The sequence below is a fragment of the Poromitra crassiceps genome (assembly GCF_964638095.1).
Source record: "Poromitra crassiceps genome assembly, chromosome: 18".
In the NCBI taxonomy this organism is placed as follows: Eukaryota; Metazoa; Chordata; class Actinopteri; order Beryciformes; family Melamphaidae; genus Poromitra; species Poromitra crassiceps.
Window position 1 is genome coordinate 34,971 of NC_139636.1, and position 16,558 is coordinate 51,528.

Sequence of the window (16,558 nt, forward strand, 5' to 3'; positions counted from 1 at the left end):
AAATCTGTCAGTGTCACTCACTGTCTGTCGTTCACTCGCTCACTGTCTCGCAGCTCACTCACCTTCAATTATCTCGCCAGGCAGACAGACAGTCATCACTCACCACCAGGGGCGGACTGGGATCATAATTCAGGCCGGGCATTAGATACCAAGCAGGCCAGGCCGATACGGGCCGACGCGCGTGAAAAAATTTGGGGCGTTTGAAGCTCAATTTGGGCCGTTTGAAGCCCAATTTGGGCCGTTTGAAGCCAGATTTGAGCCGTTTGAAGCCCTATTTGGGTCGTTTAATGCCAGATTTGGGCCGTTTGAAGCCTGATTTGGGCCGTTTGAAGCCCAATTTGGGCCAAGTCCAATTTTACAATGAGATGCACCCACTTTAAACCTGAATAAAGTAATAAAACCACTAGTAAACCAGTAGGCGGCGCCTGGCCTGCTGTTCAGTGAGTGGCCTGGCCTGGCCTGCAAAAAAAAAAAAAAAAAAAAAAAAAAAAAAAAAATTTTTTTTTTTTTGGCAGGCTGAAATATTAGGGGAGGTCCGGACCTCCCCGTCCTCATAGCTAGCTACGGCCCTGGTTATAATAGCTACATTTCAGGATTGCCCGACTATAAAACTCTTAATAAGGGTTAACATAATAGAATAAAATCATAAAATTAACCTTATAAACGTTATAATACAATCCAGGATTAACCGGCTATAAAACTCACCATGAGGGTTGAAATGATAATAGAATAAAACCATAAAATCATAAAATGATTAGGCTACATTTGTTGGGTTAAGAAGGACAAGGGGGTGCTGCATATCTCGGGGGGCCTGTTCGTTCTTCGAGTATTGCTGGTTGGAGCTATTATCCATCATTCTCTAGATTGCTCTGGTTGGGGGTTGTGAGGCTTTGTTTGAATGAGGTGAGGGCGGGACTTTGTAATCCTTTGTCATGCATTGCTGTGACCAAGCAAGCAGTCGATGCCAATTTGTGGCTGTGGTTTTGGAGAGAGAGAGAGAGAGAGAGAGAGAGAGACACACACACACACACACACACACACACACACACACACACACACACACACACATATATCAGAATCAGAATCACTTTTATTGCCACAGTATGCAAGTTTACATACGAGGAATTTGTCTTGTATGCAGCGTAGCGGTTACATCAATATACAGGGATAAGAAGTAGGAAGATAACTAATGGCAATCGCAATGTTGCAAGTGCAATCAAACAGTCCCAGTTAGACAGGCATTAAATTAGATACAGTATGATATATGATATATAGGCTATATAGCCTATATGATATACACACACACACACACACACACACACACACACACACACACACACACACACACACACACACACATATATATATATATATATATATATATATATATATATATATATATTGTAGCGTATCACTGATACACCAAGGAACGGAGAGTTGTAGTTGGTACAGGGTCTTTATTCACAGGCTTCGTTAGCTCCTAGCAGCTAGCTTCACACAGCTAGCTCTACACATAACAACCGGTCTCGCTCACTCCGTATCTTGATTCCCCGCGGCACAGCGGCCGCAGGTCCTATATACCCCGTTTCCCCTAGGAACACACCCACACACATTAGTTCCTAGCTACCGTTGAGACACTTATGTTGCACATCACATTACAGGTAATACTTAGATTACCCAAACACGTTACATACTCCTCACCCAACAATAAGGTTAACGCCCACGTTAACACCCACAACCCAACATATCCCCCTGTACCAAAACACACCACCCCACAACATTTTGCATTCCCCCAATTTGCCTCTTATTTTTCAGCACACTTTCAATTTCCGTTCCACCACCACCATTTCCATTTCTTTTTCCATTCCTTAAATTCAACCCACATTTCAATTATCACAAGCCCCAATAGAAATGTCTACGGAGGAGGCTGAGTGTCTCTTCGGGCCCCCGATCACCGTATGGTCCATCGTGCGCCCCCTTCAGTGCCAATTCTCGCAGGCAACCGGGTACAACCCACTGAGTCCCGCTTTTCCCGTGTCCCTTTCTCTCTAAAACCCCATCTCCACCCAGATGCAGGTCCGAAAACATGTTCCACAGTCCCCTTGTGGCCCCGGAACATGTGTGAATCTCTTCCACAGGGGGCCGGCGTCCGGCCGCCACCCACGCATACACCGGACCGATATCCGCATCCTCCATCTGTCTGCGTCTCCACTCACCCCCGTTGACATGCGTGATGTGCCTCTCCTCGTCTGTCGGCTCCACCGCTTGCACTCGCTCGTCCTCCCGTCCCGCTCCCTCCGGGGGCGGCGTGTTGAGGACAGCAGGGCGGACACCATCGGCGTCGATCTCCACCTCGACTTTCTGCAGCGCAGCCGTGGGGGTTGTGTAGCGGCCTGGCTGGGCCGGCTCCTCCAGCGTTGACCCCTCTCGCTCCCCCGGGGACACGAGTGCCGCTCCCCCCACTGTAACAGCATTGCAGGTGATGTCGCTCACTTCCCTCTGGCTGTTCAAAACGATTCCCATTATCTTGATGGTCTCGTCGCTGATGGCGATCTCCCCCACCACTGGCTGGCATACAGAGCAGCTAGCCTGGGCCGGCTCAACAGTCCCTTTCCTGCCCAGAACAATCGGCTCTATACTGCCCCGCTGTTCCGCCGCTTGTTGCTCAGGCGGCTCCACTGCTTGTTGCTCGGGCTGCTCCCCCGGCTGTGTGTCTCCTCCAGCGTTCACACTCTTAATGCAGTCTCCAGCCAAATGTCCAGGCGACTGGCAAGCCCAACAAAGCCTCACCTGTCTCTCCTCTCTCGCTGTCCTCCAATCCCCGACAGCTTCTTGACATTCTCTGGCTAAATGTCCCATCGCGCCGCATGCCCAGCAGGCTCCCTGCTGTCCATATCGTTGTCCCACATACCCGGTCCGTATCCCGGGCTCGCCTCGGCACCACCTCGCCACGTGGCCCGGTTCTCCACAGTTCCAACACAGTCTATTTTGTGTCTCCTCCGTCCACTTCTCTCCGTGCTGCGCGACCTCTCGTAGCGTCCGCAATACCTCCACTGCCCAGGCAGGAGTTCCTTCCACCAGCCGTCTGACTTCTTTCAACACCCGGGCCTCCATGCCCGCCAGCCTCGAGCTGATCTCTGTCATCAGCCCTTCTTCTCTCCCGTTCACCGACAGGCTTTCTTCTAGACGCGCCATCACACGTGGCGCTCGTAGCAGCTAGCTCACACAGCTAGCTCGCTACAGCTAGGTCGCTCGAGCCTTTGATCTCCAACTTTTCTCCGCTGTTCCTCCTCACTCTCTCCTCTCGACCGAAAACAGAGGCGCTACCGCTTCACTTGCTGACACCAATGTAGCGTATCACTGATACACCAAGGAACGGAGAGTTGTAGTTGGTACAGGGTCTTTATTCACAGGCTTCGTTAGCTCCTAGCAGCTAGCTTCACACAGCTAGCTCTACACATAACAACCGGTCTCGCTCACTCCGTATCTTGATTCCCCGCGGCACAGCGGCCGCAGGTCCTATATACCCCGTTTCCCCTAGGAACACACCCACACACATTAGTTCCTAGCTACCGTTGAGACACTTATGTTGCACATCACATTACAGGTAATACTTAGATTACCCAAACACGTTACAATATATATATATATATATATATATATATATATATATATATATATATATATATATATATATATATATATATATATATATATATATATATACACACACATATATACTCCAACACAGCCGGAAATGAGCAATATTCCCTTCAAAGTATAAGGTATATATATTTTTTAACATCGTTTCATTATTATTATGCCTTTATTTTGAAAGCAATAACCAGGGGAAAACCCCCGTTTTGTATTGTGGCTGGCTTGACGCTGGTCCCCATGATCTCCAAAACAACACCTAATGTAGGAGAGAGAAAACATGGCGAGCGGTGCCATATATATATACACACATATATACTCCAACACAGCCGGAAATTAGCAATATTCCCTTCAAAGTATTTTTTTTTTTACATAGTTTCATTATTATTAGGCTATGCCTTTATTTTGAAAGCAATAACCAGGGGAAAACCCCCGTTTTGTATTGTGGCTGGCTTGACGCTGGTCCCCGTGATCTCAAAAACAACAATAAAGTAGGAGAGAGAAAACATGGCGAGCGGAGAGGAGGCCACATGACACTACTCTTCGGTCGGCCTGGAGGCCCTGGCCTGTTCCCTCCCGGGGCCTCGGAGTAGGCCGCGAGGGACGGTGACCCGGAGCTGGTCCGCCTGCGGGAGCGTCTCCAGGGCTGGCTGTCGCAGTACGAGCCGCTGCTGCTGTGGGTGCAGAGACTGCTCGCCTGGGAGAGGCCGCTGCATATTCATAGCATCTTTGTCCCGCTGACGCTCGACACCTTGTTCTGGTAACTGTCGTTTAGCATCCAGCTGACACCCACACCTTGATAACGTTGCAAATAGGACTTTTTGTGTCTAAAAGGCAGGGTAAGGGGTGGTGTTCGGTCGGTAGTGACAGGATAACAATCAAATAACTGCAATTGCTTCAGCTTCAACCATTTAGGCCTACACATTATTATTATTAACACATAGATTGTTGCCCAATGTTCTGCCAGATCAACTGGTGCTATGTAGTAAGTAACTAGTAACAGTTCTCAACCGTTTTCATATCAAGGACCCTTAATTTAGTCCACATGAGGGCCATGGACCCACATTTGATGAGATTTTGTCTCTTGTACCCAAATCTGAGAATATTTTGTATTGTCAGATAGATTCAATCATATGATTTTGTCCATAATTCCATGATCATGACTATCTGTACTGTAGATGGAGAGATAACGGTGAAACTACGAGCAAAAGAGCTGAACTATTCATCAATTTGCTGGGGGAGGGGGGGGGGGTGGAACCCCAGGTAACACCAAAACATCAGTCAGAGGCAGTTTATTTACCATTTGTGTAGAAACCACAGTGGAATAGGAGGGTAAGAGCTTAAAAACACATAAATCACACGGGCGACATATAAGGCAGTATAAACCTACCACCACGGAGACCCAGGATCACTTCCCGGCAGCGGTACTTCTGGCTTGGTCAGACGTTGAGTGGGAAGCCGGTGGGGTTGTATGTGCCCCGGTCGCTGCACTAGTGCCTCCTGTGCCTCCTCTCACCGGGTCACCCGGGGGGAGGGGAACTGGGGGGGGGGATAGCGGGATCGTCCCACGTGCTACGTCCTGCTGCTGAAAGTCCTCACTGTCAGGTGAAAAGCAGCAGCTTACACATGTATTGGAGGAAGCATGTGTGCTTCCATCTTAACTTTAGTTTGGGTCACATGTTGCACATTCAAAGGTTGTGATTGTTTATCATACATGATGGAAGCGCTTGATACACGACTGAAACTTTGAGGGGAATATAACCCTTAATCTTAAATCTTGTTGAATTACTGGATTATTATTGCCAATTATTGCTAATTAATTGGTATTGGTCAGCAACCCTATCAACCCCCACAGACGGGATAGGCTAGATTGTAATTTTATCCTATGAGGGACTTATTGAATTATTGCCCCATTAAAATGTGATACATGGATCGATGTTTTACAAGCAGACCTGCCTGTTGCTGCTATTTTCAGCCCAAGCTTGTGCAAAAATGTCAAGAAGAAAATACTAGAATTTGGTGGCTTTTGGTCTCATTTCAGACAATTTATGAGTTCATCACCATCAACCACGTTGCTGCTCACTAACCTCTCCTGCCATTGTCTTAGGTTCAACAACGCATGCTACATCTCCAACAACCTGTTCCTGAGTGCTTTCAAGGTGGTCTACTACTGCCTGTTGGCCCTGCTGTACGGCATGGCCGGTTCCTGCAGCGACCTCGTCATGGTCAACTCCTCCTGGACCCTAGACCACATCCTGTCAACTGTGGCGCGCCCCCAACCGCACCACCCGCCCTGTGACGCCAGCGCCTTCCTGGACATCCCACTGGAGGAGGATGGGGACAGGAAGCGGAGCTCCATCGTGTCCGTCGGGCAGTTCAGGCCCGAGAAGGACCACCGGCTGCAGATCAGGGCCTTCAAGAAGTTGCTGGACAGGAGAGGAGAGGGGCCGGGGGGCAGCGAGGCGCTCAAGCGGGTACTGATCGGCGGATGCAGGAACCAGGAGGACGAGGATAGGGTGCGGATGTTGCGGGGCCTGTGCCAGGAGCTGGCTTTAAACTGAACATCCTCTTTGAAGAGCTGAAGAGAGAGCTGGGGGGAGCCACCATCGGCCTGCACACCATGTGGAACGAGCACTTTGGGACAGGTAATATATTGCACAGTGGTTAGAATGATCGTTTAGTTGTAGGCATCTGGGTAGTGTCGAGGTAAAAGCACTCGCCTAACACCGTGGAGACGCGGGTTCAATTCCCGGTAGCTGTCCTTCCGGCTTGGTCAGACACTCCTACAGACACAATTGGCTGTGTCTGCGGGTGGGAAGCTGGTGGGGGGTATGAGTCCTGGTCGCTGCACTACCGGCGCCTCCTCTGGTTGGTTGGGGGACGCCTGTTCTGGGGGAACGAATAGCATGATCCCCCCTGCACTACGTCCTGCCAGTGAAACTCCTCACTGTCAGGTGAAAGAAGCAGCTGGCGACTGCACGTGTATCAGAGGATGCATGTGCTAGTCTACAACTCTCGGCAGAGGGGGTGGAGCAACGACCGGGACAGCAGGGGCCAAGTACAATTGGGGAGAAAATGGGTGAAAAAGCTTAAGGAAAAAAGAAAAGAATATTGTTTCGACTGTGTTATTGGTCCCCACTGATCAGATTTTCATCAACGTTAATGTGATTATGCATCATTGCTTTATTCTGGCATTCGTAAAAAAAAAGGCCTGACAGAATTTTTCAGACACTGCTGGTCACAGATGCATCTCACTACTGTATTTCAGCATTTTCAAACAGTCACTATTGGCCCAAGGGTGGCGCTACTATCGATAGGCATCGCCTCAATTGTGGGGGCTGACATGTTTTCTGCAATTACATCACAAGAGGTTACATCCATCTGATCACAGCTCAGCTAGAAGCACCCATAATGATCATTAATCTCACTGGTAATGTATGGGTCACACCTGATGATCCAACCAGGCCTCTCTGTTGTCCAAGAGCTGACATCTTCAGTTGACATTTTTCACTTTAAAAGATGCTCCTCTCTCTGCTGTCCCCTGCAGGTGTGGGGGAGGTTATGGCCGCAGGGAACGTCATTCTTGCCCACAAGTCTGGCGGGCCCAAGCTGGACATCGTGGTGCCCTTTGAGGGAGGCCAGACGGGCTTCCTGGCCTGATGACGAGGACAGCTACGCGGAGGCCATGGACAGGATCCTGCCGACCTGCCACCAGGCTGCAGATCCGACGCAGTACCCGGCCCGCCAGTCGGCGGCTCCCTTCTCAGACCAGGAGTTTGAAGCCTGCTTCCTGGCCGCCATGGAGCCTTTAATGGGGAAGCTTGAACGATGAGAGGAGCACTGCATCTTTGTGTGTAGCTAACCTGATTGTGGCTATCGGCCACCCGAGGCACGCCTACACCATCAGAAGCACTTATACTGGCTGTAGGCTGCGTTCACACTGTAGGAGGGCAATGACAAAATCTGATATTCTGTTCATATCCAAGTGTGAGCAGGCTGTTGGCATGGCTGTGTATGTGGCACATGGCTGTGTATGTGGCACAGATCAGATGTGTCCAGACAGGCATGTTGACACGACTAACACATGGATTGTTAACTTTGTTGACGGCTCGGGTTCATGAATTAAAACAGCCAATAAGGTCATTTTGAAAGAGAAAAAGGAGGCAGTACATTTGATCTTAACTTAAGTTCAGCCCCACATTTATTTTTATTTATTTTTTGCTTTTGTTTTTGAGATTAATATAACTCTGATACTACTAACATTTGATTATATCTGTATAGGCCGCAATGGAAATATCAGCTCTTTATCAAAGTTTTGTCAGAAACTGTCAGAAAGTTTTTTTTTTTTTATGTAGCTACATTCAGCTATATCCTGTAGACATACTGTAGTTCTGTTAGTAAATAAGAGATTCTCCTGACAGTGGTTCCCAAACTGAGGTACAAGGTAGTAACTACATGGGGTATTTGAGAAAAAGGGAAAATGGAAAAATTTCCAAATCAATCGTGAAAATAAATGAAACGTTGAAAAAAATCTGCTCAGGAGGCACAAATCCCAAACACTGCTCGAAAAAACGAACGGGAACAAGCCAGGTCTGTGCGACCCTCCAAGGAAATGCCTCCCCAGACCATCACTGAGCCACCACCAAACCACTCATGCTGGATGATGGCAGCAGAACGTTCATCACGGCATCTCCACACTCTTCATGCTGGGACCCCAGTCGTCTTATACTGTGACAGTTAAGTGTTCCCTGCATTTTTTTGAGCAGTGTATTTCACTCTATTTCCTATTTTGTAATGTTGAAAAGGTGGGTTTGTCATTCATTCATTGCATCATATGCTATCATTTTCTGCTGCACTTTTCTAAGCAAAATGTTGTAGTCGGGTAAAGGCTTACTTGGATTCAGAAATCAAGGAAAGGGGGTACTGAAGCCAAAACAGTTTGAGAACCACTTCCTATGATGACATAATTACATCTCGATCTCCAGTCATACATGTACTGTATGTGTCTATTATACTGCTGCCCCCCCCCCTCCCTTTTTTTTTGACAAGGCACATTCCATCTTCTTTGTGCGTCTTCCCAGTTTTGTTAAAAACGCCGTTGTTGGACTCGGTGGCTTGGTTGATGCCCTATACTGTTGCTGCAGGTTCAGGCTGTATTGGCTGGGCTATGAGCAAGAGTCGCTTAATCCTTCTTCTGATGTGTTTTAGGGCAGTTGGGATCCAAATTATGTTGCATTACCGCCTCCTGGATTTATCCATTCACTGTTTCACTACATTCTGATTCGCCCTGGTACCCTCGGTGGCCCGCTCCAAGCCACCCAGGATCCCACAGTCGTCCAATTTATAACCTCATTAGGGAAGGATCTATGACATCACTGACGGTGTTACAATGTCTATGGGTGTGACATCAGTGATTTATGACATCACTGATGTCACACTGAGGACATCACAATTGCCAACAGTGATGATGTGATGATCACTGACTGAAAGGATTTGGGGGAACAAATTAAACTTCCTGATACCCAAAATGTGAAGTATTTTTGCTATTGATCTAATGGGAATGGGGGAAATTACAGCACATTGATGATTGTTCCGAAAACATACCCGTTCACTGTACTTGTAAATAGACTGATGTACTGTATTTGAATATACATGAGAAGAAAGCTCAGTACATTCCAAGGGCAGTATAGTACATTCCTTTTCTACTCCATTTGATTCTCATAGTTGCTGTAATTGCAGTAAAATCCTGTTCTGGGCTCATCTACCGTACTCTTCTCAAACTGGCACCAGATGATCAATATTGGCCTGATGTTGAAATGAACGACTGAGGTCAACGATCTGTCACAGTCAAGTTTGTTGGTGTTACAGCCTCTAAGGGCATCACAACACCCACATTAAAAAAACAAATAAGATTAATTGCACACATACACATCTTATCCTTGCATACCCAGCCAGCTGGACTTAGTCATTATAACATAATCTATAGCAGGGTCATTTATGGTGATACGTGGGAGACATTTTCTGTCTGATAATTGACCTGCCTGCAGAGCTCAGTACAGTCAACATTATGTAAAGTCTACTTGCACAATAAATAATCCATTCCTTTTACACATCAATGAGAGTTTTTGAAGTCATCACCCAGCTCAGTCTGCTATGTATTGTGCCAACACTGTTACTTCAGACAGAATGCATTGTAACTAACAGCTAACGTTATAGACAGAGCTAGAACTGCATGTTTTTGAATGCAGTTTGGACACATGCTAATTCAGACTGATGCAGCTTCACCACGACGGGGCCAGACAGTAAAAAGCCGTTAACACGGGTTGACATGACGTCTGAGGTTAGTTTGAAATGCCATCGATCAAAACATCAACGGGAGCTGGCGTAGCATAACGCTAGCATATGCTAACGCTAGCTAACGTTAGATACAGCGACGCGCAAAACAAAAGTAAACAAACACACACAGCATTGTTGCTACGCAACACTGGGGGATACAGGCTCGCGCTCGCTGTCTTTCGCGGCAGGTGACCTGACGGGCAGGCGTAGGGGGCGGGGCATCTCGGTTTGAATCTCAGTAGGAGTGGAGTCGTTACTGAAGACAGACGTGCTAATCTCAGTAGGAGTGGAGTTGTTACTGAAGACAGACGTGCTTAGGTGAACTGCTCTTAAATATTGAAGATGCCTGCATCATTGAAAATCAAGTTTCTTCGTTTCTTCACGGCTGCACGAACCAGCCGGCAGGAGTCCGAGACAGGTGAACCATTTGAAAAACCTTTTTTTGAAACAAAACACACTCAAACGGCACCTAGCTAATGAGATGTAATGCAACGGCGTTAGCTTAGCTGTTGTAGCTAGCGTTAGCTAAGTTACTTGGAACAGCAAGGTGAAGCCAGCTAACGTTACCACAACATTAGAACTCGCTATAGTCGTCGATGCAATGTAACGGCTGGGTTGGACTGCCGTAGAAGATGGTACTGCAAAGCTCAGCGAGTTGAGTTAACGTTAGCCCCGCGTTAGGGGACTTGTGTCCATCAGTAACTGCGTCAATCAGCTAGGTGTTCTCATCCCCACCGAAGTCACCTGTAGGCGGCTACCCGGATTTTATGCACTAAACTCGGCCTCGATGAGCCAGGAGAGTGCACCAAGCACCCGTCGCATCAGCACCGATTTTATGCATCAATAGTCGGTCTCCATGAGCCAGGACAGACCCCCTGGCCTGGAGGTCACCGGTCACGTCTAGTACCTAGACAATTATATCATTTTTAAACTGTTACTTTTGCGTATAAGACGTTAGGATCCTCAGAAATAACTATTTGTGTCACCGTGTTTATTGTTTTTAAAACGCCATTTTGTAGGCTACAACAACCTGCACTTTGCTACGCAGTATCAATATGGATGTTAAACAGATAGTAACGTCTACAATAACGTTAATCACCAAACGTCCTCGTCGTCCAGTAATATGGCATTTCAATGCGACATGGTGCCAAGTTACAAACGTTAATACAAACCGTGCCAACACTGCTATTTTACAGAGGACATCTAGCTAGGGGTAGGTGTAACATTTAAGTTGTAACTTGCATACAATTAACTATTTCACTTGGTGCAACTGTAATTCTGATTATTTTATTTACATTCAATTAATGTAATCTCCATCTCTAACACACTGAGCACCTAGTTTCCAGAAGAAGATGACGAAAAACACACACAAACAGACCTGTTGTTCACAGTGTGCTTTAGCAACTTTATGCACTAATTACTTTTTTCCTAGTGCTGCAAATTTTTTGTTAATGCCCTCATTTTTTTAGCCAGTGGGGACAAAATATATAATATATATAAATATATAAAGGTTGGGAGGGTGGCCTCATTTTAAACCACAAGTATTCTATTCTTTAATTACTGTATGTCTGGTGGAGTTATAAAAAAAAATGACCGCCACTGAATCGTCTGCTATAATAGGGGGTTGTTTTTGTCCTTTCTAGATATCAACGACATGTCTGACGGTGTGGTTTCCACCGGACCTTTCCGGGGCATCGCCCTGTCCACAGCTGCCCAGACGCACTACCTGACGAAGCTGTGGACCCGTGATCAGTGCTGTCTGTGTGACAAGTACATCCGTCTGTTCGACGGGGCCAAGTGTAAGGAGGTGAGAGGACTTTTCATCATGTCTCTTGGAGAGAGGACTGCTCCGAGAGATATTTATTTATTTCATGAAAAGTGGTTTTATCGTGCAGTTCGTCATTGCACTGCATGCATGCACGCACTTTCAAAATACTTTCCGTGATTGCCTAAAAACCTGTCATTCTTCTTCATGTGTTCACACTACAGTGTTCAATGTCGTGCCATAAGAGCTGCCTGAGGACGCTAGCCATCCAGTGTAGCCATAAGCAGCTGAAACGTAGCTGCGTCAGTGACAACCTCACCGTCATCACAAAGTGCATCAATCAGTTTGAGGAACAAGCACTCAATCTGGAGGTGAGGGAACGCTCTCTCGCACACACACACACACACACACACACACACACACACACACACACACACACACACACACACACACACACACACACACACACACACACACCTGTTGACCTGCCTTCACAGGGAGGAATATGTCCAACTCACTTGTGTTCCTCCCTGTCCAGCTCTCCCCGCCTCCCATGCAGCCGATGGACCTGTTGCATACAAATGAGCAGGAGCATGCTCAAGAGATCGAGGACTACAAGGCACAGGTGAGCATGATCTCACACACACAGTCCCCACTGAACACAACACACTTTGAAGTTTTACTTTTCTCTCTTGTGCATATCTCTAACTACTTAATTGTTGAATGTCAATAATAGGTTAGCAAATTGGAGGCCAACAATATGCAGATGTATCACGAGCTCCACCAGGCAAATGAGGCCAATGCGAAGTTGACAAAAGCACTGGAGGAGGCCAAATACCAGAACAAGGTAGATGGAGACAACCTTTATTTTTTTATTGAACAGTATTTAAAGTATGTTTGGTTGGCCAGTTGCTAATCATGAGCTCCACTTCAAAACAGATGCTGTCTTGGCAGTTGGAGGAGAATGACGATGAGATCGGCTCTTTGAAGGAAAAAGCTCTGAAGTACATCACTGGGTACACTCGACTCTCCAGAGAAAAGGAAAAACAGGTGAGCTTAAAACAACACAACTAATTTTACTCATTGTTGACATTAGAACAATTTAGACAATAACCTAGGCCTGCAGTTTGATTGATCACTGCAGCAAATATAGTTTGCTGTGATAAGGCCTGAGCCTGCTGCGCCTTCGCTATTATTCTGTGTCATGTCTGTAATATTCTCACACTAAGCCGTCTGTTCCTCCTGGTGTTGTTGCAGATTTCAGAGCTGTGTGCCCTACTGACAGAATACACCGGGCCAGTAGAGCAGCGCTTTTCACCATCTCATAGACCAGGACTGGATGAGGAGGGCAAGGGAGCAGTGTACAGTTTTGACCCAGTGGGCTCCTACCAGAGAGACACCTACAAGGCTGGAGGATCGGCCAGTGCCATGCTTCAACCACTACTAGAAAGCCCCATTTGAAGAACATGGAGGGTGTGCAGCACGCTCCTCTGACTCAGGAAAAGGCGACCCAGCTGGTCAAAGACGTCTTCATCTCGGCAGCAGAAAGAGATGTGTACACTGGAGACGCTCTTCGGATCTGTATCATCTCCAAGGAGGGCATCAAGGAGGAGACTGTCCCACTGAGGAAGGCCTGAGCAGCATTTCATATATTTATATAATTTAGCGGTATGCTCTTTATGGAGTTTGGGGGTTCAGTTACACATTGGTCCATGATGACCAAAGATTTTCGAGTAGAGGTTAGTGTTAGAGGACAATGCAGCTGTTTGGATTCAGGGTATGTTTGGGGTGAAGCCGCACATCGGTCACTGTCCAATGTCTTAGAACTCGCATTGTCATCAATTTATGTTGGCAGCACTTTTACATGGAATGAGTTGGCGAAGGAAGACGGAGCAAGTCTTTACCTTGAAGGGAAGCCATACTGTTGTCTGATTTTGTTTTTATTATCATCTCAACTTTGATGATTGTTTACTTTTTTTTTTTAATACTGAGTATTAATGATGGCATTTGCAGAGAGCCTTTTTAAAGTTGAAGAGGGAAATGTCCTGCGATGCATTTTGTTTTTTTGCTGTATTGTAAAGTGATGTTTATTCAGTATTTTAACATTACAAGTGACTTCAGAGGGCACTACCTCAACAGGATTTTGTACTTCTACATGTAAAATGTCAACAGCAGTTTATTGATATAGTGCTGCCATTTATAATAAGGCTTTTGATAGTATTTTTTTTAAAGAAACACTGTTGAACTTTACTTGTATTTTCTGCGATGCATTTTCTAATATGAACAAAACTTTAATCTATATGTGCCTTATGTTTTTGCACTGTTGAGGCTCATGTGCCTTAAATGTGAATGTTTGCACTGTGAAATTAAATTACCATTTATATTTGTCACAGGTATATTTCATAGTTATTTAACAATATTTGTGACTACTGATGTTGGTTTGGAATGTGTCCTGCTTTATTGATATTAATGATGTCATTTGCAGAGAGCCTTTTTAAAGTTGAAGAGGGAAATGTCCTGCGATGCATTTTGTTTTTTTGTTGTATTGTAAAGTGATGTTTATTCAGTATTTTAACATTCATTACAAGTTACTTCAGAGGGCACTACCTCAACAGGATTTTGTACTTCTACCGGTACATGTAAAATGTCAACAGCAGTTTATTGATATAGTGCTGCCATTTATAATAAGGCTTTTGATAGTATTTTTTTTTTAAAGAAACACTGTTGAACTTTACTTGTATTTTCTGCAATGCATTTTCTAATATGAACAAAACTTTAATCTATAATGTGCCTTATGTTTTTGCACTGTTGAGGCTCATGTGCCTTAAATGTGAATGTTTGCACTGTGAAATTAAATTACCATTTATATTTGTCACAGGTATATTTCAGTTATTTAACAATATTTGTGACTACTGATGTTGGTTTGGAATGTGTCCTGCTTGAGCAAAAAGGGGTAGGGCTAACATCGAGCATATAGTTTTTTCTCTTTCCTAAGTATATATTTCCTATTAAGTAAATTTTAAAGGAATAATCCATAACTTTTCCATATTTTGATGTCAGTTTTGCTTCACTCTAATGCTAATTATACCAGAATAGTGGTTCACCTAAGGCCATTTCATGAAAGCTTTTGCATGTTCTAAACACCAAAGACAAGGTCCCTTGGAACTGCTGACTGAAACAGACCAACAGCGATTTGTCTGAAATAAATATAAGAAAGCAGTATTACATTACATTATGTCATTTGGCAGACACTTTTATCCAAAGCGACTCACACTATCACATTTTGTCAACAGCAGAGAAATCAACTATGCAACACAATCTATGACAGCTACAACTTTTTGACAGAATTGTAGAAAGTAGTGAGAGAAGTTTTTAAGATATTTTAGTTGGCTTGAATTATAAGAAGCTGCAGTCTACATGGAGTGTCTTTGTCTTTTTCACCTCAGCCATTTTGTGTCTAAAAGGCAGGAAGTAATGGATGCAAGAAAGCACATCCAGTGCCCCAGCACTGGAACACCTAAATGGATTGGAAGTTGGGAACCCTCAATGTCTTGCTTGCACCTGTGTTCCTGCCTTTTAGACACAAATTGCTGCTGGTGAAAAAGACCCTAACCCATTAGTGTGAGAAAACAACACCAAAGGAGTGAATCACTTATCACCAAAGGTGTCAAGAAAACCAATCTTTAGAATTATCACTTTAAATTCCATTTATAATATAATTATCACTTTAAACTCCATTATAAACCGTTTGGAATTAGGATCAATATTAAACCGCCCCACATAATTAAGCATGTTTCCATTATTACGAGTATATTTAAACCGCCCCCCCCCCCCCCCCACCCACCCCCCATAAATTCCAAATGCTGATGATAGGTAGAATAGCTTAGAACAATCTCAGCCATTACATTTTGATGTTATAGAATTGCATTTTCTTGGAGCTTGTGGGCGAATACCCCCAAAAATATTAAAACTGAAAGCTATCATTTCCTAACATGTATTTTTACAGAACAGAAAACCCCCAAAGTGAAGCACGCACGCACGCACACAACAATGGATCAGTGAGCAGGAATTATATACAATTTAATTGCCACATTTGAACAAATTATGTGGTTGTACTGTTAACATGTTTTCACTGAGATTTCCACTATAAAATACTTTCCTTACCAACAACATTGGAGTGCTGATCAAGGACGCCGCCATCTTTTGTCACTTCTTCTTCAGCTTAGAGGTGCATTACCGCCACCTACCGGACTGGACAAACACATTACATACGGTAATTAAATAGCACGTTACACGCTAACCGTATTAGTTGTCCATATTGTCTATATTCCTATTACGATATAATTTGAATATACATTTCGTAAATATTGCAATTGTATGTCATATTAAAATGGCAATAAAGTTGATTTCATTCACGTTTGGTTTTAAACAAGAACTATTGATTCAACAGACGTTCCCACCGGACTACTTTTTGACCTGTACCAACCGGATGTGCTGCTAAATTAAAATAGCTGCATTAAAATCCGCATGCTCCAAAACGTTTCCCGAGAGGCAGACGGGCATCTGAGAAGGCGCTGAGGGATGAGTTCCCGCCGACTGAGTCGTAGAATGGACATATATATCGTGAATGGGAGCACTATGGGTGATGATACATGATGAACACTGTAAATAGATTCCAATATAAAGAAGACATCAAACTCCAGTAGGTGGCGGTAATGCACAAAAAGTTGTTTGCCAACCGCCATAAAACATCAATAGAAGAAGAAGAAGAAGACGGGCATCTGACAAGACCGATTTGACTTA

At 45.0% G+C, this 16,558-nt stretch overlaps 1 protein-coding gene and 1 pseudogene across 2 annotated transcripts; both read left to right on the plus strand.

Moving 5' to 3' along the window:
- The first annotated feature begins 1,911 nt into the window (after positions 1 to 1,911).
- LOC310792433 (GDP-Man:Man(3)GlcNAc(2)-PP-Dol alpha-1,2-mannosyltransferase-like) lies at positions 1,912 to 8,676 on the plus strand (annotated as a pseudogene). The gene is made up of 4 exons (XR_014553941.1): positions 1,912 to 1,956; positions 4,248 to 4,414; positions 5,762 to 6,299; positions 7,202 to 8,676. The product of XR_014553941.1 is annotated as a GDP-Man:Man(3)GlcNAc(2)-PP-Dol alpha-1,2-mannosyltransferase-like (transcript).
- A 2,968-nt stretch (positions 8,677 to 11,644) lies between these two features.
- Positions 11,645 to 13,501, plus strand: LOC310792434 (uncharacterized protein; the record flags this gene model as incomplete). The annotated part of the gene is made up of 6 exons (XM_083654126.1): positions 11,645 to 11,797; positions 11,980 to 12,126; positions 12,294 to 12,380; positions 12,492 to 12,602; positions 12,695 to 12,805; positions 13,013 to 13,501. The coding sequence occupies 6 exons, from the start codon at positions 11,645 to 11,647 to the stop codon at positions 13,214 to 13,216; spliced, it is 813 nt and encodes a 270-aa protein (XP_083510252.1). The 3' UTR covers positions 13,217 to 13,501.
- Positions 13,502 to 16,558: the final 3,057 nt, after the last annotated feature.